Source organism: Prenolepis imparis, unplaced genomic scaffold (assembly GCF_030444845.1).
Source record: "Prenolepis imparis isolate NDT839.2.m4 unplaced genomic scaffold, iyPreImpa1.0 SCAF_5, whole genome shotgun sequence".
Lineage (NCBI taxonomy): Eukaryota > Metazoa > Arthropoda > Insecta > Hymenoptera > Formicidae > Prenolepis > Prenolepis imparis.
The window spans coordinates 13,235,611-13,259,006 of NW_028141163.1; the positions used below are offsets into that span (position 1 = coordinate 13,235,611).

General features: G+C 32.5%; 3 protein-coding genes across 7 annotated transcripts; all 3 read right to left on the bottom strand.

Annotated features, from left to right (window-relative positions):
* Nucleotides 1-621: 621 nt before the first annotated feature.
* Nucleotides 622-2,591, bottom strand: Syx8 (syntaxin 8). Its single transcript, XM_083038512.1, has 5 exons — nt 2,279-2,591; nt 1,899-2,093; nt 1,518-1,780; nt 1,350-1,442; nt 622-1,264 (listed from the first exon to the last, which is right to left on the bottom strand). Exons 1-5 carry the CDS (start codon nt 2,311-2,313, stop codon nt 1,104-1,106), a joined length of 747 nt encoding a protein of 248 aa, XP_082894638.1. The 5' UTR covers nt 2,314-2,591; the 3' UTR covers nt 622-1,103.
* A 303-nt stretch (nt 2,592-2,894) lies between these two features.
* Nucleotides 2,895-4,323, bottom strand: LOC145936469 (uncharacterized). 2 transcript variants are annotated; one of them, XM_083038722.1, is made up of 2 exons: nt 3,475-4,323; nt 2,895-3,190 (listed from the first exon to the last, which is right to left on the bottom strand). In XM_083038722.1, the coding sequence occupies exons 1-2, from the start codon at nt 4,076-4,078 to the stop codon at nt 2,922-2,924; spliced, it is 873 nt and encodes a 290-aa protein (XP_082894848.1). In that variant the 5' UTR covers nt 4,079-4,323; the 3' UTR covers nt 2,895-2,921. The 2 variants fall into 2 exon arrangements, with proteins under 2 accessions (XP_082894848.1, XP_082894849.1); XM_083038723.1 differs by having other exon boundaries at nt 2,965-3,173.
* A 142-nt stretch (nt 4,324-4,465) lies between these two features.
* Nucleotides 4,466-9,011, bottom strand: LOC145936246 (glucose dehydrogenase [FAD, quinone]-like). 4 transcript variants are annotated; one of them, XM_083038260.1, is made up of 5 exons: nt 8,663-8,950; nt 6,818-7,074; nt 6,584-6,754; nt 5,832-6,487; nt 4,466-5,715 (listed from the first exon to the last, which is right to left on the bottom strand). In XM_083038260.1, exons 2-5 carry the CDS (start codon nt 7,011-7,013, stop codon nt 4,861-4,863), a joined length of 1,878 nt encoding a protein of 625 aa, XP_082894386.1. In that variant the 5' UTR covers nt 7,014-7,074; nt 8,663-8,950; the 3' UTR covers nt 4,466-4,860. The 4 variants fall into 4 exon arrangements, with proteins under 4 accessions (XP_082894386.1, XP_082894385.1, XP_082894388.1 ...); XM_083038259.1 differs by having other exon boundaries at nt 6,818-7,260; XM_083038262.1 differs by lacking the exon at nt 8,663-8,950 and adding an exon at nt 8,982-9,011 and having other exon boundaries at nt 4,467-5,715; nt 6,818-6,973.
* Nucleotides 9,012-23,396: the final 14,385 nt, after the last annotated feature.

Genomic DNA, 23,396 nt, shown 5'->3' on the forward strand with positions numbered 1-23,396 from the left:
ATTTCGATGTAAGGAAATTTCCAGTACAACAATATCAGCTCAGAGATTTTCGACGCGGTGCGTTGTAACGAGATCTCACTGTATGTTACGAAAGGGAGCGACATATGCTCGGCGCGACTAGTAAAACTTGTATTAAAAATAAATTTTGCGAGACAAGGGGAATTTGACGGTTTTGTAAAATCCAAAACAATGTGATATATCCGCTGGAAAGGAGAAGAATTTTACGCCAATGTACATACATAATCCAATTAAATATCATGTCTCGTATAGGTAACCGCTGGATACCGCGTTTACGATAGTAATCCAATTGTTGTTTTGCGTTTTCGGATTGAGAGAGAAAAGGAAGAATCGTTAGGCTTTGCTTTCGATTATCAATTGTACAATATGCCGAAACAAGCGTTAAAATACTATCTATTACAAATGTTGGTGAAAGAAATCGAGAAAGCGGATATCTGGTACGCAAAAAGCAGTTCTTTGATATATATTTATTTTAAACGCGGATTATAGTGCAGAGAAGCAATAGTGAATCTTTCTTTATATCCCTAGCGCCGAGAAAGTTCGCATAGAACCAGAGATTCAGGATAGATATTTATGATATAAAAAAGAAAATATGTAACACCATATTTCTGAGACTGTCTTTTTATTTCCCATTTCCAATATCTGACAAGTCTCCCTTGCTTCTTATACAATTCTATGCGATTAATATTATTTTTAATGCTAATTAAAAGCTTTTTAAATTAGGTAAAAAATTGTACAGAAAATAATATTATCAATATATAATATATAAAAATCAGAGAATTGAATAATATCCTTATATAAATGCTAAAATGTTCCAAATATTAATAATTGTATATGTATAAATATTTTATTAATATTTTGCTTTCATATTTTATTATTTGTAACATATTAAAAGCATAGCATATTAAAAATCGTACGCAACAAATGTCGCAACATTAAATAATTTTAGCTTAACCCGATTGAAAAATTGAAAGATATTATTTTAAAACTGATATTACATTATTTTATTTATAAATATTTAAGCTTCTAAGTCTACATTTTAGATATAGACAATTTAAGATAAAAATTAAGATATTGAATATTTACTATACTAAAGCAACAACAACAATAGCGATAAAAAGTATAAGTATCACAATCCAATAACCACATGTACGGTCTTTGGAATGAATATTACGGACCTGCTGAGTCTTGTTGATCAAAGATTCATCAGTTCTGTCCATATGATCAGCCAGATCATCAACTATTTCTATATTACCATGGAAATAAGTTTAAAGAGAATTTATTTTTATATGAAAAAATATTACCTTGATACAAAATTTATTACTACTCACCATTTTGATGATCCACTTCATTGCTAATAGTTTGTCCAATCTCTTTTTGACGAGAAATTACTTTACATAACTCCTCTAAGCCTTTGTCTTGTTCTATAAGAGATTGAACAATGTAAATTATAAAAAAAATATATAGTAGCTAATTTGTTTCTTAAAATTATTATTTACCTCTCAATATTCGTTCTTGATGAGTCATAATATCACTAACAGATACTTGAACATCTATCGGTTTATCATCATAATCATCATCTTCATCAGCAGCCCAAGAAGTTGTGCCACCATCAGCAAAAGCTGATGAACTTGCTCTTAATAAATTAGCACGCGATGATGCATAATCATTTGTATGTGGTTCATACAATTTTTGTAACTGAATGTCCTTACTTTGTAATTGTTCCACTTGCCTTGTCCTACGTTCCGCTTCCTCAAATGTACTATCATATATTTGCATTATAAGGAATTTATCAATTAATAATTATCTCAAAATAGTCTAAAGTGTACAAAAATTAATATGTACATTTGTATATATAACATATAGAGATAAAAGGATACATTGTTCTTAACTTGAATGCTTCATCCACTTTGCTTTTTAATTGTTGAACTTCTCGTGTATATTGTTTCAGACGCAATCTTATATTGGCTGACAAGCTGGCATAAACCTTTGATGCCTTCGGTTCTCCTTCGCGTAGAGTAAGCTGTTCCATAATCTCACGGAACAACTTTTCACATGCATCATATTCCATAAGCCTGACACATAAATTTAATCAATTTTTTAATGCAGAATAATTAAATTAAAATGCTTAATATATATAATTACAAAATATATAGAGATATAATATTATCACTTGAAATTTTTGCAAAAAAATGTGATAGATTTTAAATAGTCAAATATATATAAGGAGAGTGTATAAAGGATATAATTTATAAATTACCAAGGGTCGATTCCTTCGATATTGATGAGTGCCATTGTCGAAAATATATTTTGACGTAAATGCAGCTATGTTATTACTCCACAGAATGTGAAAAATAGTTACAAGAGGCAGATTGTTAAAGGAAACATTATCTTCTTGATAAACGGCAAATGCATTATTGCTACATTATTTTGAGATAATTATACTGTCCATTTAAAAAACAATAATAATAGATATAATAAGAACTTCTACGTCATATGACACAATATAATACAGCACGATTTTGTAAATAACGACGCAGTTATGAATGGCTTTGACGTTTAAGTAACCTCAAAATCACACTGTCAAACCTCTTACATCAAACACGGAATGAATCGATGTATCGATATGCGATATATCTCTGTTCGATATATCGATTCCTTCAAATTCAAATTCAATTTGTGTATGTATATACTATAAATAATATTATTAATGCTCTCCATTTCTGGATCAAATTTAAATATTTTTACATGATTGATTATCAAAAACTCTAAAACTACATACACACACACATACATATATATATATATATATATTATAAAATAATAATTATTATTATCTTTATATGCATATATATATTGTTTTATTTTGCAACATGTGTGTTATGTCATATGATTATAATTTTTTAATCGACGAAATTTGTTGTCGCGGATAATCGTAGTGTTTTTATCTCTTGCACTCTTCTGGGTTTTTTACTTCCCGGATAATGATACGGAACAGTGACTCTGTTATCGTCTACGAAACAATAATTAAACTTTTCCATAATTCGCTCGATAAGCGTTCTCGTTGACATATCTTTTTTATTGCGTCTTCTTAGGCACGATCGTACGTCTCGCGGTTTCGCTGTTTCCTCCACGTGAATTTGAATGTCGGATGTCTGCACAGATGAGCGGACTGTGAATGACAGGAATTGAAATAAACTAAGAAAAATTAATAATATGTGTGTGTGTGTGTGTGTGTGGTGAGTCGAAAAAAGTAATAATATTTATATTTCAATATTTTTTTTTATTATTTATTTTCTGATTTATTTATTTATTATATATATTTATTAATATAAATATTAATATAATATTAATATTAATATAAATTATTTTATATATATATATATATATATATATGAATAATTATATATTATTATATAATATTTATTATATATATATGAATAATTATGGTTATACTTGAATTATTTTTTTCAAATAGCCGCATGTTCGATCTTTCACCAGTTATGCGCTGCGTTTTATCTCTAGATATAGTCTTTGATGTTCCTCTCCTTAATTCCTTTCTAATTACATCTTGCGAATTCTTGGACACACGATTTGCGACAATGTCTTTCATCGATGCCTTTGAAGTCCCTGCGGAAGTCGAAGCCAAAGAGGTTCCCGCATGTGATCTCGTAAGGTTTTTATCGGTGCTCTGCAATAGATTTTTAAAGATATTCGTTTCTCTCGCGGATGGTTCGCGCTGAGAAGATCTCCTTGCACTTTTCAGATTCATTGTCGAAGGTCGATTATCATTCGACAATTTGTCGTTAAGGTTCAATTGCGCAGCTGACTTTTGCACTCGTTCATTTTTGGAGGAGGATGACGTGAAATTCGAAATTACGGGGAACGTGAAGAGGGATGGGAAACGTATCGATGCGGACGTATCGCGGGATAAATCCTGATGTCTGACATGTCTGGATGAGTTACTCGTCGCTCGTGGTACCAAATGTCGTAATTCTGCTTGCAGCTTCTCGATCTCGTCAAGACGCACCAGGATATCGTCGATACTATCTTTAGCCATTTCGGAGTTTCGATAATGTACAATTACATCTTGAATGCTAATTTTATTGAATGTTATTTTCCTAGAAAATTTAGTTCTTTCGCAAAATAAGGTTGAACGATCTTCAACGTGAAGATCATTCACGTTTTGACATTAAGCGATGCGATGTTATTTGTTGGCGAGGCATGCCATCGATTAATCTAGTAATCTCTGCCGTTTCTATGTTAACGTTTTTGGATAAAAAATAGAAATAAAAAAACGCAATTTAAGAATTCTATTAATTTACAATATATTTAATGCGATGTAATTTGAAAGAAAATTTCTCATAAATTCTAAGTTACATAAAACAGACTTAGGATCAAAACAAAGTATAAAAAACTTGTAGTAGAGTCAATCAGCATCGATCAACATTAATTGTAAGACTTACATTTTCATAAATAACAATCAGATGCAAAATACACATTTGTATTTAAAATAATATATTTACATTTACATGTATATAGATATATATATACGCATGTATGAAATATAATACAAATTACGTTGCATTACACAACGCGAACGTTCTCGCTCATTTTCTCTCTTTTTTTCTGTAGCATTTTATATATCTAACATGTTATGTATGAAGATTTTACAACAGTTTGAAAGCGAATTTTGCAGAAAATCTGAGTAGCTAATATCTGCATAAACAGCTCTAACAATAAGTTATTTTTGGCTGTTATTTATTGATTTTTCAACGTTTTCATTGACTTGACAACTTTATATACAGCTTTATATATAATTTCAAGATATTTTAACGTTTATTAAACACTTTTAGACATATCCTTTTGTTTCAACCAATATTCTTTGATCATGTCAGCACCTTTTTCGCCGATCATGATGGTCGGCGCGTTTGTGTTTCCGCTCACAATATTCGGCATGATCGAAGCATCGATCACGCGAAGCCCAGCCACACCGTAGACCCTGAGCTGTGGATCGACGACGGCCTCAGGATCCGAATAAGGTCCCATTTTGCAAGTGCCAACAGGGTGATAAATCGTTACGCTATAATATCTGATCATGCATTCCCAATACTCATCCGTAAACATTTGAATATGTTTACATCCTGGAAATTGCTGCGAGTTTAATTCGCTTCCGAAACGTTTGAAAGCACTGGTCCTGCTCAGGGCCACGCTGATCTTTACTCCTTCGACCAATGTGGCTATATCTTCCGGTTCTTTGAAATAATTTGGATAAATCAGGGGATGATCAAATGGATTCTTGCTGCGTAGTTTGATCATGCCGCGACTCTTTGGTCGCAACAGCATAGGAATCACGCTCCACGTATCCTTGTCGCTGATCGCTCCGAAAACTGTGTCATAAAATTGCTTCGTTAATCCATGAATCTTTCTTATTTGCACACCGCTGTCCGAATTAGTCGAGCCAGAGACGAAATGCAGCTCGATATCGGGAAAGTCTAACGAAACGTTCGTGTATTTGGTGTTAACAAAAGCAACACCTTCAACACCTCCAAGGACAGTCAATGGCCCGTCACCCAGCACAGCGTACTGCATCGCTGTCTGTATATTTTGCAAACGATTTTGTATTATAGAGATTTCTTGGTTGACCATGAACGCAAGTCCGCCTAAGCCAACATGATCTTGAAGATTAAAGCCGACCTGGAAGTGTAGGAATTTTGTAATAAATAAAGTAGAAATTTCTGGAGAAATTTGAAGGCAAATTTTTAGTATTATTTATAATATTATATACAAATAAAATTCTCTTGCACACTAACCCTGCTATCTTGAATTACAGGAATCCCGCGCTCCTGCAAATGTTCCTTTGGCCCAATTCCAGATAGCATCAACAGTTGCGGCGAATTGATAGCACCACCCGATAAGATGACCTCCTTATTCGCGCGTATACGAAATATCTTACCGTCTCGGACAAATTCTACTCCATAAGTACGTTTGCTTTTGGGATGGACCAGTACTTTAGTCACGTGCGAGTGCATTGCAACGTGTAAATTTTTCCTGAGTCTAGCCGGTCTAAGAAACGCTTTCGCACTTGAACAACGGCTACCACGTCTGATGGTGCCCTGAGCTATCATAAAGCCGGTCTGATACTTTCCATTAATATCTCGATTTTCGTAGCCCATTTCTTGTCCTGCTTGAACAAAGGCTGCCGCCAGAGGTGTATGCCATGGTGCTTCTTGCACTGTTAAGTGTCCGCCGCTCGCGTGATACGGGGTGCGAATCAAATAAGGATTTTTGTTGTCCTCGGATATTTTAAAGTAGTACAGGACGTCGCGCGAACCCCAGCCAGTACAACCTTGCTGCTCCCATATGTCATAGTCACGTAAATTTCCTCTAATATACAGCATGTAATTAAGCACTGATGATCCTCCAATCACCTTGCCTCTCGGCCAATTGCAACGATTATTCTCCATTGCTAGAAATATTTTACAAAAATTAAATACAGAAGAAGAAGAGAAAGAGATATTTTCCAAATTTTAAAAAAGAAAGAATAATAAAAAATGAAATTTACCTAAACAGGCATCACCCTGTGGCTCGGTCTTATATTGCCAGTCTAATTGACTAAGCTGAAGGTATCCAGCAAGTAACGGCACGTCAGAGATCTCAGTTTCATCACCGCCTGCTTCCAGCAATAAAACATTCCAATCGCTAATCTCAGATAGACGGCTCGCAACTACAGCTCCTGATGTCATAAGAAAAGAAGATATCAAGATTGTTTATTAATAACATTTTTTTATGAACGTACCTGCACTACCACCGCCAACCACTATAAAATGATACGTAGGCAATAACACCTCCGATGGCATGTCAATCGGCGACGCTTCATTGTCAAGAGCTTCGTATTGGAAGTAGACAAGCGCTGCAGCAAGAATCGGAAAGAACCATGACAGCCCGCTGGAGGCTGAAGTCAAACCTCCTGTTAAAATGCTTTCGACACCCATTTTATTTTACCGTGAAATTTTTGTACTAATGCACTGAACTAGTGAACTGGAATTTAAAATTCTATAACACACAAGTAAGTAAATATTTATTCCATTATAGTGTAGAGCCCGGATAAGTTTGTCTCGGATAACTTTGCTACTTCTTCACATATATTTTCACCAACACTAATGTCGTGTCTCTTCCATGTCATAACGAACAGATCATGACGTAGACCAACTCATTGTACTGCTGAAATGAAACTGATAGCTGCGCAACCATCACATTAGAAATTGACGAAGAGCCAACTCACCTGGCTCAGTCTGAACGATCTCGATGCGAAGTGAATATCAATTAGTCGTGAAACTTTCAACTGTTAAATAATTTTAAATTAACTTTGGCGTGCATATGAGAATTGTGTTTAAAAAATTGTATTCACACAAAAAAATTCTCTTTTTTATTTAAATTTTAAAAAGAGGTGCACTTGTAAACCGTGTCTTTCAAATTCTTTTGTTAGCTATTACAGTTAGTATATTATTTAGTTCACAAAAGATCTTTGCTTTATCCTTTAAAATTGTATACGGAATTGTCACTGATCAAAAATATATATATATATATATATATATATATATATACATTCAGTAATCTTATAATATTTTTAAATTCAATGACTCCGATTGACATTTCATCCAGTGATTGACATACATTAGGTAATCCTTCTTATTTATTTAAATGGTATTTAGAAACAATTAAGATGCAATTAGATATGTATTTTATAAACATTTCGTGCACTCTTTGGCACTTCATCCTTTAAGCAATTGCTCGATACATTTTTGTGTTATGGAAAAGTTATAATTTTATTTGACAAATAATCGACAATGATAACAGATGTTTGATAATAATTTCTTAATTATATAATCACAATGCTTCACGATGAATTTACACTTTATATTATATTTTGAAAGTTTTTATAAATACTGCATGTTTATTTGAAAAATTTAATTTGATTTGAAAAACTGATATAAGAACATACGTGATTCTTATTATAAATTGTTGCAATATTTATTGTAAACATATTAAGAGTTTATTTAAATCAAAGAGGCATCGTTAAAATGTAAATAAAGATGAAAAAATCACATTGTTTCTCTTAAGAATGATACATTATTCGTATCAGACCAAACGGGTTTCTAACACGAAATAAACGATTTGGAAAGGAAAACTGGTTTACTTGCTTCCTGAAAAACGGTTGTTTTACTATATGTATATATATGTGTGTGTGTAGTTTATGTGTGTATATACAATATGAAATTAATTATAATTGCCATACATGATTTTTAAAATTATTAATTTGCATTTTTAGCTGTCTTCCAGAAATCAATAATTTTTGTGGAAGGAAAAGATAGTTTTAATATAAATTTAAAATAAAAATGTTTATTAAATGTGACAATCATTACAAAGTAAAATCGATAATGTTTGCATCTTAATTAAACTGCAGAAATTAAAACATATAGTAAAAAGATTATAAAAATGTAATATTTTAATATACATAGTGTGTTATCATATATGCTTAAAAGAATCGTGTGAAATGTAATGCAAAATGCTAAACATTATACATACACACATAAACAAGTATACACATATCCGCATTTACCATAATTATCTCTTTGCCTACCTTTTCCTGTCCTCAATCAAACTGTGTCAAGATTAATTGGCTCTTTTTATTTGTATTTTAACGCACCAATGTAAATCTAACGATATCAACGCGAACATTATATTTATTACACTATCAACATATTCTGCAAAAACATTTGACGGGCAAAGATGTGACTGTTCGAAAAGAGAAATAATTTTTTTATTGCATAATTGTATTAAAGTAAATTATGAAATTTCTTCGCGAGATTATATCGATGAATACGTAACTTATAAACGATCTATAAACGAAGAGACGAAACGTCTGAATCATATAACTCGAAGAAAGAAGTAACACTGACCATGACTTTGCTTCAGCCTTGACTACACGCTTGTACTTCATTGCGAATGGTATATCGGTCGTATATACAGACAGGTTTCCTCTTCCATAGATGCGATACATAACGGTCATCGACTTGCTTCTCACTTCCTCTTTCGATTTTTTTCTTTGTCCAATATACCGAGCTTCCTTCTCTTTCTTGTGTGCCTGTGTTGTGTGTGTATATGTGTGTGTGTGGTCCCGTTTTCCATTGCTGTTCCCCGCCCGTCTTTTCGGAGAACTACAGCTTCACTACGTGTAAAATAACACGTACACAAGAGATATTGGAATGCGAACGCTTAGTTAGCAATAAAATAATTCAAACTAATTAATAGTTAATACTCTTGTCAACAAGTTTCTTTTAGTCAAAAAAATTTCTTCAATTTTCTTGAAATTTTTTTGCTATACGTAATGCGTCTGTGCACTAATTCATAACAAAAATTAAAGAGGTCAAGAGATATATCTAAAAAAAAAAGAATCTGTATGTGTGTATGTGTGTGTGTGGGAGGATTTTTTCTTCTTAGTTTAATATAAATGAAATTTTTAACTGTTAACCACGGACCCTATGAGGCGCATCTTTATATTACGTATATTAAATAAAATTATTTGTACGCTGGTGTTTACTTGGTACCAAGTTATTCTGGATACAATGTACTATCGAGATATACAGAAAATAAATTTTTGGCCCGTTTTAAAAATTAAAATTTTAAAGAATCGGATCCCATACGACGCACAATTATATTACGTATATTATATCAAAAAGTTTGTAGGCTGATATGCTGATGGTATCACAATAATCTGCACACAATGTACCGTTGAAATATATAAACGAATAATTTTTGGCTCCTTTTAAAATATTGAAAATTAAAATACTTAAACCGCGGACCCCATACGGCGCTGATTCATTTTACGTATATCATATCAAAACGTTTGTACGCTGGTATGCTGATGGTACCATTATAATGGGCAGACAATGTACTGTTGAAATATATGTACGATTAATTTTTGGCTCGTTTTAAAATATTGAAAATAAAAATTTTTAAACCGAGAACCCCATACGGCAAGGATTCATTTTACGTATATATTATCAAAAAGTTTGTAGGCTGTTATGCTGATGGTACAATCATAATGTGCAGACAATGCACTGTTAAAATATATGAAAGAATAATTTTTGGCGCGTTTTAAAATATTGAAAATTAAAATTTATAAACCGCGAACCCCATACGGCCCGGACTCATTTTACGTATATTATATCAAAAAGTTTGAAGGCTGTTATGCTGATGGTACCATCATAATGTGCAAACAATACACTGTTAAAATATATGAAAGAATAATTTTTGGCGCGTTTTAAAATATTCAAAATAATAATTTTTAAATTGCGAACCCCATACGGCGCGGATTTATTTTACCTATATCATATCAAAAAGTTTGTAGGCTGTTATGCTGATGGTACCAATATAATGGGCAGACAATGTACTGTTGAAATATATATACGATTAATTTTTGGCTCGTTTTAAAATATTGAAAATAAAAATTTTTAAACAGCGAACCCCATACGGCGCGGATTCATTTTACGTATATTATATCAAAAAGTCTGTAGGCTGTTATGCTGATGGTACCATAATAGGCAGACAATGTACTATTAAAATATATGAAAGAATAATTTTTGGCGCGTCTTGAAATATTGAAAATTAAAATTTTAAACCGCGAACCCCATATGGCACGGTTTCATTTTACGTATATTAGATCAAAAAGTTTGTAGGCTGTTATGCTGATGGTACCATCATAATGTGCAATCAATACACTGTTGAAATATATACACGATTAATTTTTGGCTCGTTTTAAAATATTGGAAATTAATACTTTTTTGACGCGGACCCTGTGCGACGCATCCTTATTTAATGTATATCGTATTAAAAAATTTGTACGTTGGTGTCTGCATGGTACCAAAAGATTCTGTAATCAATGTACTATTAAAATGTATAATCGATGAATTTTTGGCTCGTCTTAAAATATTAGAAATCGATACTTTTTTAACGCTGACCCTATGCGACGCATCCTTAATTTATGTATAGCAAATGAAAAAGTTTGTACGCTGTTGTCTGCTTGGTACCAAAAGATTCTGTAATCAATGTATTATTAAAATGTTTAATCGATGAATTTTTGGCTCGTTTTTAAATAATAGAAATCGATACTCTTTTTACGCTGACCACATGCGATGCAAGCTTATTTTATGTATATCAAGTTAAAAAATTTGTACGCTGGTGTCTGCTTGGTACCAAATAATTCTGTAAGCAATGTACTATTAAAATGTATAATCGATGAATTTTTGGCTCGTCTTAAAATATTGGAAATCGATACTTTTTACCGCTGACCCTATGCGACGCAACTTCATTTTATGTATACCAAGTTAAAAAATTTGTACGCTGGTGTCTGTTTGATACCAAATGATTCTGTAATCAATGTACTATTAAAATGTATAATCGATGAATTTTAGGCTCGTCTTAAAATATTAGAAATCGATACTTTCTTACTGCTGACCCTATGCGAGGCAACCTTATTTTATGTATATAAAGTTAAAAAATTTGTACGCTGGTGTCTGTTTGGTACCAAATGATTCTGTATTCAATGTACTATTAAAATGTATAATCGATGAATTTTTGGCTCGTCTTAAAATATTAGAAATAGATACTTTTTTACCGCTGACCCTATGCGACGCATCCTTAATTTATGTATAGCAAATGAATAAGTTTGTACGCTGTTGTCTGCTTGGTACCAAAAGATTCTGTAATCAATGTACTATTAAAATGAACAATCGATGAATTTTTGGCTCGTCTTAAAATATTAGAAATTAATACTTTTTTGACGCGGACCCTGTGCGACGCATCCTTATTTTATGTTTATCGTATTAAAAAATTTTACGCTGGTGTCTGCATGGTACCAAAAGATTCTGTAATCAATGTGCTATTAAAATGTATAATCGATAAATTTTTGGCTCGTCTTAATATATTAGAAATCGATACTTTTTTGACACGGACCCTGTCGACGCATCCTTATTTTATGTTTATCATATTAAAAAAATTGTACGCTGGTGTCTGCATGGTACCAAAAGATTCTGTAATCAATGTACTATTTAAATGTACAATCGATGAATTTTTGGCTCGTCTAAAAATATTAGAAATTCATTCTTTTTTGACGCGGACCCTGTGCGACGCATCCTTATTTTATGTTTATTGTATTAAAAAATTTGTACGCTGGTGTCTGCATGGTACCAAAAGATTCTGTAATCAATGTACTAATCAAATGTATAATCGATGAATTTTTGGCTCGTCTTTAAATATTAGAAATCGATACTTTTTTGCCGCTGAATCTATGCGACGCATCCTTAATTTATGTATAGCAAATGAAAAAGTTTGTACGCTGTTGTCTGCTTGGTAACAAAATATTCTGTAATCAATGTACTATTAAAATGTATAATCGATGAATTTTTGGCTCGTCTTAAAATATTAGAAATTGATCCTTTTTTACCTCTGACCCTTTGCGACGCATCCTTAATTTATGTTTATCGTATTAAAAAATTTGTACGCTGGTGTCTGCATGGTACCAAAAGATTCTGTAATCAATGTGCTATTAAAATGTATAATCGATGAATTTTTGGCTCGTCTTAATATATTAGAAATCGATACTTTTTTGACGCGGACCCTGTCGACGCATCCTTATTTTATGTTTATCATATTATAAAATTTGTACGCTGGTGTCTGCATGGTATCAAAAGATTCTGTAATCAATGTACTAATCAAATGTATAATCGATGAATTTTTGGCTCGTCTTAAAATATTAGAAATCGATACTTTTTTACCGCTGACCCTATGCGACGCATCCTTAATTTATGTATAGCAAATGAAAAAGTTTGTACGCTGTTGTCTGCTTGGTACCAAAAGATTCTGTAATCAATGTACTATTTAAATGTACAATCGATGAATTTTTGGCTCGTCTTAAAATATTAGAAATTAATACTTTTTTGACGCGGACCCTGTGTGACGCATCCTTATTTTATGTTTATCGTATTAAAAAATTTGTACGCTGGTGTCTGCATGGTACCAAAAGATTCTGTAATCAATGTGCTATTAAAATGTATAATCGATGAATTTTTGGCTCGTCTTAAAATATTAGAAATCGATACTTTTTTGACGCGGACCCTGTCGACGCATCCTTATTTTATGTTTATCATATTAAAAAATTTGTACGCTGGTGTCTGCATGGTACCAAAAGATTCTGTGATCAATGTACTAATCAAATGTATAATCGATGAATTTTTGGCTCGTCTTTAAATATTAGAAATCAATACTTTTTTACCGCTGACCCTATGCGACTCATCCTTAATTTATGTATAGCAAATGAAAAAGTTTGTACGCTGTTGTCTGCTTGGTACCAAAAGAGTCTGTAATCAATGTACTATTAAAATGTACAATCGATGAATTTTTGGCTCGTCTTTAAATATTAGAAATCGATACTTTTTTGACGCGGACCCTGTCGACGCATCCTTAATTTATGTATAGCAAATGAAAAAGTTTGTACGCTGTTGTCTGCTTGGTACCAAAAGATTCTGTAATCAATGTACTATTTAAATGTACAATCGATGAATTTTTGGCTCGTCTAAAAATATTAGAAATTGATACTTTTTTGACGCGGACCCTGAGCGACGCATACTTATTTAATGTTTATCGTATTAAAAAATTTGTACGCTGGTGTCTGCATGGTACCAAAAGATTCTGTAATCACTGTACTAATCAAATGTATAATCGATGAATTTTTGGCTCGTCTTAAAATATTAGAAATCGATACTTTTTTACCGCATACCCTATGCGACGCATCCTTAATTTATGTATAGCAAATGAAAAAGTTTGTACGCTGTTGTCTGCTTGGTACCAAAAGATTCTGTAATCAATGTACTATTTAAATGTACAATCGATGAATTTTTGGCTCGTCTTAAAATATTAGAAATTGATACTTTTTTGACGCGGACCCTGTGCGACGCATCCTTATTTTATGTTTATCGTATTAAAAATTTTGCACGCTGGTGTCTGCATGGTACCAAAAAATTCTGTAATCAATGTGCTATTAAAATGTATAATCGATGAATTTTTGGCTCGTCTTAATATATTAGAAATCGATACTTTTTTGACGCGGACCCTGTCGACGCATCCTTATTTTATGTTTATCATATTATAAAATTTGTACGCTGGTGTCTGCATGGTATCAAAAGATTCTGTAATCAATGTACTAATCAAATGTATAATCGATGAATTTTTGGCTCGTCTTAAAATATTAGAAATCGATACTTTTTTACCGCTGACCCTATGCGACGCATCCTTAATTTATGTATAGCAAATGAAAAAGTTTGTACGCTGTTGTCTGCTTGGTACCAAAAGATTCTGTAATCAATGTACTATTTAAATGTACAATCGATGAATTTTTGGCTCGTCTTAAAATATTAGAAATTAATACTTTTTTGAAGCGGACCCTGTGCGACGCATCCTTAATTTATGTATAGCAAATGAAAAAGTTTGTACGCTGTTGTCTGCTTGGTACCAAAAGATTCTGTAATCAATGTACTATTTAAATGTACAATCGATGAATTTTTGGCTCGTCCAAAAATATTAGAAATTGATACTTTTTTGACGCGGACCCTGTGCGACGCATCCTTATTTTATGTTTAACGTATTAAAAAATTTGTACGCTGGTGTCTGCATGGTACCAAAAGATTCTGTAATCAATGTACTAATCAAATGTATAATCGATGAATTTTTGGCTCGTCTAAAATATTAGAAATTAATACTTTTTTGACGCGGACCCTGTGCGACGCATCCTTATTTTATGTTTAACGTATTAAAAAATTTGTACGCTGGTGTCTGCATGGTACCAAAAGATTCTGTAATCAATGTACTAATCAAATGTATAATCGATGAATTTTTGGCTCGTCTTTAAATATTAGAAATCGATACTTTTTTACCGCTGACCCTATGCGACGCATCCTTAATTTATGTATAGCAAATGAAAAAGTTTGTACGCTGTTGTCTGCTTGGTACCAAAAGATTCTGTAATCAATGTACTAATCAAATGTATAATCGATGAATTTTTGGCTCGTCTTTAAATATTAGAAATCGATACTTTTTTACCGCTGACCCTATGCGACGCATCCTTAATTTATGTATAGCAAATGAAAAAGTTTGTACGCTGTTGTCTGCTTGGTACCAAAAGATTCTGTAATCAATGTACTATTTAAATGTACAATCGATGAATTTTTGGCTCGTCTAAAAATATTAGAAATTGATACTTTTTTGACGCGGACCCTGTGCGACGCATCCTTATTTTATGTTTATCGTATTAAAAAATTTGTACGCTGGTGTCTGCATGGTATCAAAAGATTCTGTAATCAATGTACTAATCAAATATATAATCGATGAATTTTTGGCTCGTCTTAAAATATTATAAATTGATCCTTTTTTACCTCTGACCCTATGCGACGCATCCTTAATTTATGTATAGCAAATGAAAAAGTTTGTACGCTGTTGTCTGCTTGGTACCAAAAGATTCTGTAATCAATGTACTATTTAAATGTACAATCGATGAATTTTTGGCTCGTCTAAAAATAAAAGAAATTGATACTTTTTTGACGCGGACCCTGTGCGACGCATACTTATTTAATGTTTATCGTATTAAAAAATTTGTACGCTGGTGTCTGCATGGTACCAAAAGATTCTGTAATCACTGTACTAATCAAATGTATAATCGATGAATTTTTGGCTCGTCTTAAAATATTAGAAATCGATACTTTTTTACCGCTGACCCTATGCGACGCATCCTTAATTTATGTATAGCAAATGAAAAAGTTTGTACGCTGTTGTCTGCTTGGTACCAAAAGATTCTGTAATCAATGTACTATTTAAATGTACAATCGATGAATTTTTGGCTCGTCTTAAAATATTAGAAATTGATACTTTTTTGACGCGGACCCTGTGCGACGCATCCTTATTTTATGTTTATCGTATTAAAAAATTTGCACGCTGGTGTCTGCATGGTACCAAAAAATTCTGTAATCAATGTGCTATTAAAATGTATAATCGATGAATTTTTGGCTCGTCTTAATATATTAGAAATCGATACTTTTTTGACGCGGACCCTGTCGACGCATCCTTATTTTATGTTTATCATATTATAAAATTTGTACGCTGGTGTCTGCATGGTATCAAAAGATTCTGTAATCAATGTACTAATCAAATGTATAATCGATGAATTTTTGGCTCGTCTTAAAATATTAGAAATCGATACTTTTTTACCGCTGACCCTATGCGACGCATCCTTAATTTATGTATAGCAAATGAAAAAGTTTGTACGCTGTTGTCTGCTTGGTACCAAAAGATTCTGTAATCAATGTACTATTTAAATGTACAATCGATGAATTTTTGGCTCGTCTTAAAATATTAGAAATTAATACTTTTTTGACGCGGACCCTGTGTGACGCATCCTTATTTTATGTTTATCGTATTAAAAAATTTGTACGCTGGTGTCTGCATGGTACCAAAAGATTCTGTAATCAATGTGCTATTAAAATGTATAATCGATGAATTTTTGGCTCGTCTTAATATATTAGAAATCGATACTTTTTTGACGCGGACCCTGTCGACGCATCCTTATTTTATGTTTATCATATTAAAAAATTTGTACGCTGGTGTCTGCATGGTACCAAAAGATTCTGTGATTAATGTACTAATCAAATGTATAATCGATGAATTTTTGGCTCGTCTTTAAATATTAGAAATCAATACTTTTTTACCGCTGACCCTATGCGACTCATCCTTAATTTATGTATAGCAAATGAAAAAGTTTGTACGCTGTTGTCTGCTTGGTACCAAAAGAGTCTGTAATCAATGTACTATTAAAATGTACAATCGATGAATTTTTGGCTCGTCTAAAATATTAGAAATTAATACTTTTTTGACGCGGACCCTGTGCGACGCATCTTTATTTTATGTTTAACGTATTAAAAAATTTGTACGCTGGTGTCTGCATGGTACCAAAAGATTCTGTAATCAATGTACTAATCAAATGTATAATCGATGAATTTTTGGCTCGTCTTTAAATATTAGAAATCGATACTTTTTTGACGCGGACCCTGTCGACGCATCCTTAATTTATGTATAGCAAATGAAAAAGTTTGTACGCTGTTGTCTGCTTGGTACCAAAAGATTCTGTAATCAATGTACTATTTAAATGTACAATCGATGAATTTTTGGCTCGTCCAAAAATATTAGAAATTGATACTTTTTTGACGCGGACCCTGTGCGACGCATCCTTATTTTATGTTTAACGTATTAAAAAATTTGTACGCTGGTGTCTGCATGGTACCAAAAGATTCTGTAATCAATGTACTAATCAAATGTATAATCGATGAATTTTTGGCTCGTCTTTAAATATTAGAAATCGATACTTTTTTGACGCGGACCCTGTCGACGCATCCTTAATTTATGTATAGCAAATGAAAAAGTTTGTACGCTGTTGTCTGCTTGGTACCAAAAGATTCTGTATTCAATGTACTATTTAAATGTACAATCGATGAATTTTTGGCTCGTCCAAAAATATTAGAAATTGATACTTTTTTGACGCGGACCCTGTGCGACGCATCCTTATTTTATGTTTATCGTATTAAAAAATTTGTACGCTGGTTTCTGCATGGTACCAAAAGATTCTGTAATCAATGTACTAATCAAATATATAATCGATGAATTTTTGGCTCGTCTTTAAATATTAGAAATCGATACTTTTTTGCCGCTGAATCTATGCGACGCATCCTTAATTTATGTATAGCAAATGAAAAAGTTTGTACGCTGTTGTCTGCTTGGTACCAAAAGATTCTGTAATCAATGTACTATTAAAATGTATAATCGATGAATTTTTGGCTCGTCTTAAAATATTAGAAATTGATCCTTTTTTACCTCCGACCCTATGCGACGCATCCTTAATTTATGTATAGCAAATGAAAAAGTTTGTACGCTGTTGTCTGCTTGGTACCAAAAGATTCTGTAATCAATGTACTATATAAATGTACAATCGATGAATTTTTGGCTCGTCTAAAAATATTAGAAATTGATACTTTTTTGACGCGGACCCTGTGCGACGCATCCTTATTTTATGTTTATCGTATTAAAAAATTTGTACGCTGGTGTCTGCATGGTATCAAAAGATTCTGTAATCAATGTACTAATCAAATATATAATCGATGAATTTTTGGCTCGTCTTAAAATATTATAAATTGATCCTTTTTTACCTCTGACCCTATGCGACGCATCCTTAATTTATGTATAGCAAATGAAAAAGTTTGTACGCTGTTGTCTGCTTGGTACCAAAAGATTCTGTAATCAATGTACTATTTAAATGTACAATCGATGAATTTTTGGCTCGTCTAAAAATATTAGAAATTGATACTTTTTTGACGCGGACCCTGTGCGACGCATACTTATTTAATGTTTATCGTATTAAAAAATTTGTACGCTGGTGTCTGCATGGTACCAAAAGATTCTGTAATCACTGTACTAATCAAATGTATAATCGATGAATTTTTGGCTCGTCTTAAAATATTAGAAATCGATACTTTTTTACCGCTGACCCTATGCGACGCATCCTTAATTTATGTATAGCAAATGAAAAAGTTTGTACGCTGTTGTCTGCTTGGTACCAAAAGATTCTGTAATCAATGTACTATTTAAATGTACAATCGATGAATTTTTGGCTCGTCTTAAAATATTAGAAATTGATACTTTTTTGACGCGGACCCTGTGCGACGCATCCTTATTTTATGTTTATCGTATTAAAAAATTTGCACGCTGGTGTCTGCATGGTACCAAAAAATTCTGTAATCAATGTGCTATTAAAATGTATAATCGATGAATTTTTGGCTCGTCTTAATATATTAGAAATCGATACTTTTTTGACGCGGACCCTGTCGACGCATCCTTATTTTATGTTTATCATATTATAAAATTTGTACGCTGGTGTCTGCATGGTATCAAAAGATTCTGTAATCAATGTACTAATCAAATGTATAATCGATGAATTTTTGGCTCGTCTTAAAATATTAGAAATCGATACTTTTTTACCGCTGACCCTATGCGACGCATCCTTAATTTATGTATAGCAAATGAAAAAGTTTGTACGCTGTTGTCTGCTTGGTACCAAAAGATTCTGTAATCAATGTACTATTTAAATGTACAATCGATGAATTTTTGGCTCGTCTTAAAATATTAGAAATTAATACTTTTTTGACGCGGACCCTGTGTGACGCATCCTTATTTTATGTTTATCGTATTAAAAAATTTGTACGCTGGTGTCTGCATGGTACCAAAAGATTCTGTAATCAATGTGCTATTAAAATGTATAATCGATGAATTTTTGGCTCGTCTTAATATATTAGAAATCGATACTTTTTTGACGCGGACCCTGTCGACGCATCCTTATTTTATGTTTATCATATTAAAAAATTTGTACGCTGGTGTCTGCATGGTACCAAAAGATTCTGTGATTAATGTACTAATCAAATGTATAATCGATGAATTTTTGGCTCGTCTTTAAATATTAGAAATCAATACTTTTTTACCGCTGACCCTATGCGACTCATCCTTAATTTATGTATAGCAAATGAAAAAGTTTGTACGCTGTTGTCTGCTTGGTACCAAAAGAGTCTGTAATCAATGTACTATTAAAATGTACAATCGATGAATTTTTGGCTCGTTTAAAATATTAGAAATTAATACTTTTTTGACGCGGACCCTGTGCGACGCATCCTTATTTTATGTTTAACGTATTAAAAAATTTGTACGCTGGTGTCTGCATGGTACCAAAAGATTCTGTAATCAATGTACTAATCAAATGTATAATCGATGAATTTTTGGCTCGTCTTTAAATATTAGAAATAGATACTTTTTTGACGCGGACCCTGTCGACGCATCCTTAATTTATGTATAGCAAATGAAAAAGTTTGTACGCTGTTGTCTGCTTGGTACCAAAAGATTCTGTAATCAATGTACTATTTAAATGTACAATCGATGAATTTTTGGCTCGTCCAAAAATATTAGAAATTGATACTTTTTTGACGCGGACCCTGTGCGACGCATCCTTATTTTATGTTTAACGTATTAAAAAATTTGTACGCTGGTGTCTGCATGGTACCAAAAGATTCTGTAATCAATGTACTAATCAAATGTATAATCGATGAATTTTTGGCTCGTCTTAAAATATTAGAAATTGATCCTTTTTTACCTCCGACCCTATGCGACGCATCCTTAATTTATGTATAGCAAATGAAAAAGTTTGTACGCTGTTGTCTGCTTGGTACCAAAAGATTCTGTAATCAATGTACTATTTAAATGTACAATCGATGAATTTTTGGCTCGTCTTAAAATATTAGAAATAGATACTTTTTTGACGCGGACCCTGTGCGACGCATCCTTATTTTATGTTTATCGTATTAAAAAATTTGTACGCTGGTGTCTGCATGGTACCAAAAAATTCTGTATTCAATGTACTAATCAAATGTATAATCGATGAATTTTTGGCTCGTCTTTAAATATTAGAAATCGATACTTTTTTACCGCTGACCCTATGCGACGCATCCTTAATTTATGTATAGCAAATGAAAAAGTTTGTACGCTGTTGTCTGCTTGGTACCAAAAGATTCTGTAATCAATGTACTATTAAAATGAACAATCGATGAATTTTTGGCTCGTCTTAAAATATTAGAAATTAATACTTTTTTGACGCGGACCCAGTGCGACGCATCCTTATTTTATGTTTATCGTATTAAAAAATTTGTACGCTGGTGTCTGCATGGTACCAAAAGATTCTGTAATCAATGTGCTATTAAAATGTATAATCGATGAATTTTTGGCTCGTCTTAATATATTAGAAATCGATACTTTTTTGACGCGGACCCTGTCGACGCATCCTTATTTTATGTTTATCATATTAAAAAATTTGTACGCTGGTGTCTGCATGGTACCAAAAGATTCTGTAATCAATGTACTATTTAAATGTACAATCGATGAATTTTTGGCTCGTCTTAAAATATTAGAAATTAATACTTTTTTGACGCGGACCCTGTGTGACGCATCCTTATTTTATTATTATCGTATTAAAAAATTTGTACGCTGGTGTCTGCATGGTACCAAAAGATTCTGTAATCAATGTGTTATTAAAATGTATAATCGATGAATTTTTGGCTCGTCTTAATATATTAGAAATCGATACTTTTTTGACGCGGACCCTGTCGACGCATCCTTATTTTATGTTTATCATATTAAAAAATTTGTACGCTGGTGTCTGCATGGTACCAAAAGATTCTGTAATCAATGTACTAATCAAATGTATAATCGATGAATTTTTGGCTCGTCTTTAAATATTAGAAATCGATACTTTTTTGCCGCTGAATCTATGCGACGCATCCTTAATTTATGTATAGCAAATGAAAAAGTTTGTACGCTGTTGTCTGCTTGGTAACAAAATATTCTGTAATCAATGTACTATTAAAATGTATAATCGATGAATTTTTGGCTCGTCTTAAAATATTAGAAATTGATCCTTTTTTACCTCTGACCCTTTGCGACGCATCCTTAATTTATGTTTATCGTATTAAAAAATTTGTACGCTGGTGTCTGCATGGTACCAAAAGATTCTGTAATCAATGTGCTATTAAAATGTATAATCGATGAATTTTTGGCTCGTCTTAATATATTAGAAATCGATACTTTTTTGACGCGGACCCTGTCGACGCATCCTTATTTTATGTTTATCATATTATAAAATTTGTACGCTGGTGTCTGCATGGTATCAAAAGATTCTGTAATCAATGTACTAATCAAATGTATAATCGATGAATTTTTGGCTCGTCTTAAAATATTAGAAATCGATACTTTTTTACCGCTGACCCTATGCGACGCATCCTTAATTTATGTATAGCAAATGAAAAAGTTTGTACGCTGTTGTCTGCTTGGTACCAAAAGATTCTGTAATCAATGTACTATTTAAATGTACAATCGATGAATTTTTGGCTCGTCTTAAAATATTAGAAATTAATACTTTTTTGACGCGGACCCTGTGTGACGCATCCTTATTTTATGTTTATCGTATTAAAAAATTTGTACGCTGGTGTCTGCATGGTACCAAAAGATTCTGTAATCAATGTGCTATTAAAATGTATAATCGATGAATTTTTGGCTCGTCTTAAAATATTAGAAATCGATACTTTTTTGACGCGGACCCTGTCGACGCATCCTTATTTTATGTTTATCATATTAAAAAATTTGTACGCTGGTGTCTGCATGGTACCAAAAGATTCTGTGATCAATGTACTAATCAAATGTATAATCGATGAATTTTTGGCTCGTCTTTAAATATTAGAAATCAATACTTTTTTACCGCTGACCCTATGCGACTCATCCTTAATTTATGTATAGCAAATGAAAAAGTTTGTACGCTGTTGTCTGCTTGGTACCAAAAGAGTCTGTAATCAATGTACTATTAAAATGTACAATCGATGAATTTTTGGCTCGTCTTTAAATATTAGAAATCGATACTTTTTTGACGCGGACCCTGTCGACGCATCCTTAATTTATGTATAGCAAATGAAAAAGTTTGTACGCTGTTGTCTGCTTGGTACCAAAAGATTCTGTAATCAATGTACTATTTAAATGTACAATCGATGAATTTTTGGCTCGTCCAAAAATATTAGAAATTGATACTTTTTTGACGCGGACCCTGTGCGACGCATCCTTATTTTATGTTTATCGTATTAAAAAATTTGTACGCTGGTGTCTGCATGGTACCAAAAGATTCTGTAATCAATGTACTAATCAAATATATAATCGATGAATTTTTGGCTCGTCTTTAAATATTAGAAATCGATACTTTTTTGCCGCTGAATCTATGCGACGCATCCTTAATTTATGTATAGCAAATGAAAAAGTTTGTACGCTGTTGTCTGCTTGGTACCAAAAGATTCTGTAATCAATGTACTATTAAAATGTATAATCGATGAATTTTTGGCTCGTCTTAAAATATTAGAAATTGATCCTTTTTTATCTCCGACCCTATGCGACGCATCATTAATTTATGTATAGCAAATGAAAAAGTTTGTACGCTGTTGTCTGCTTGGTACCAAAAGATTCTGTAATCAATGTACTATTTAAATGTACAATCGATGAATTTTTGGCTCGTCTTAAAATATTAGAAATTGATACTTTTTTGACGCGGACCCTGTGCGACGCATCCTTATTTTATGTTTATCGTATTAAAAAATTTGTACGCTGGTGTCTGCATGGTACCAAAAAATTCTGTATTCAATGTA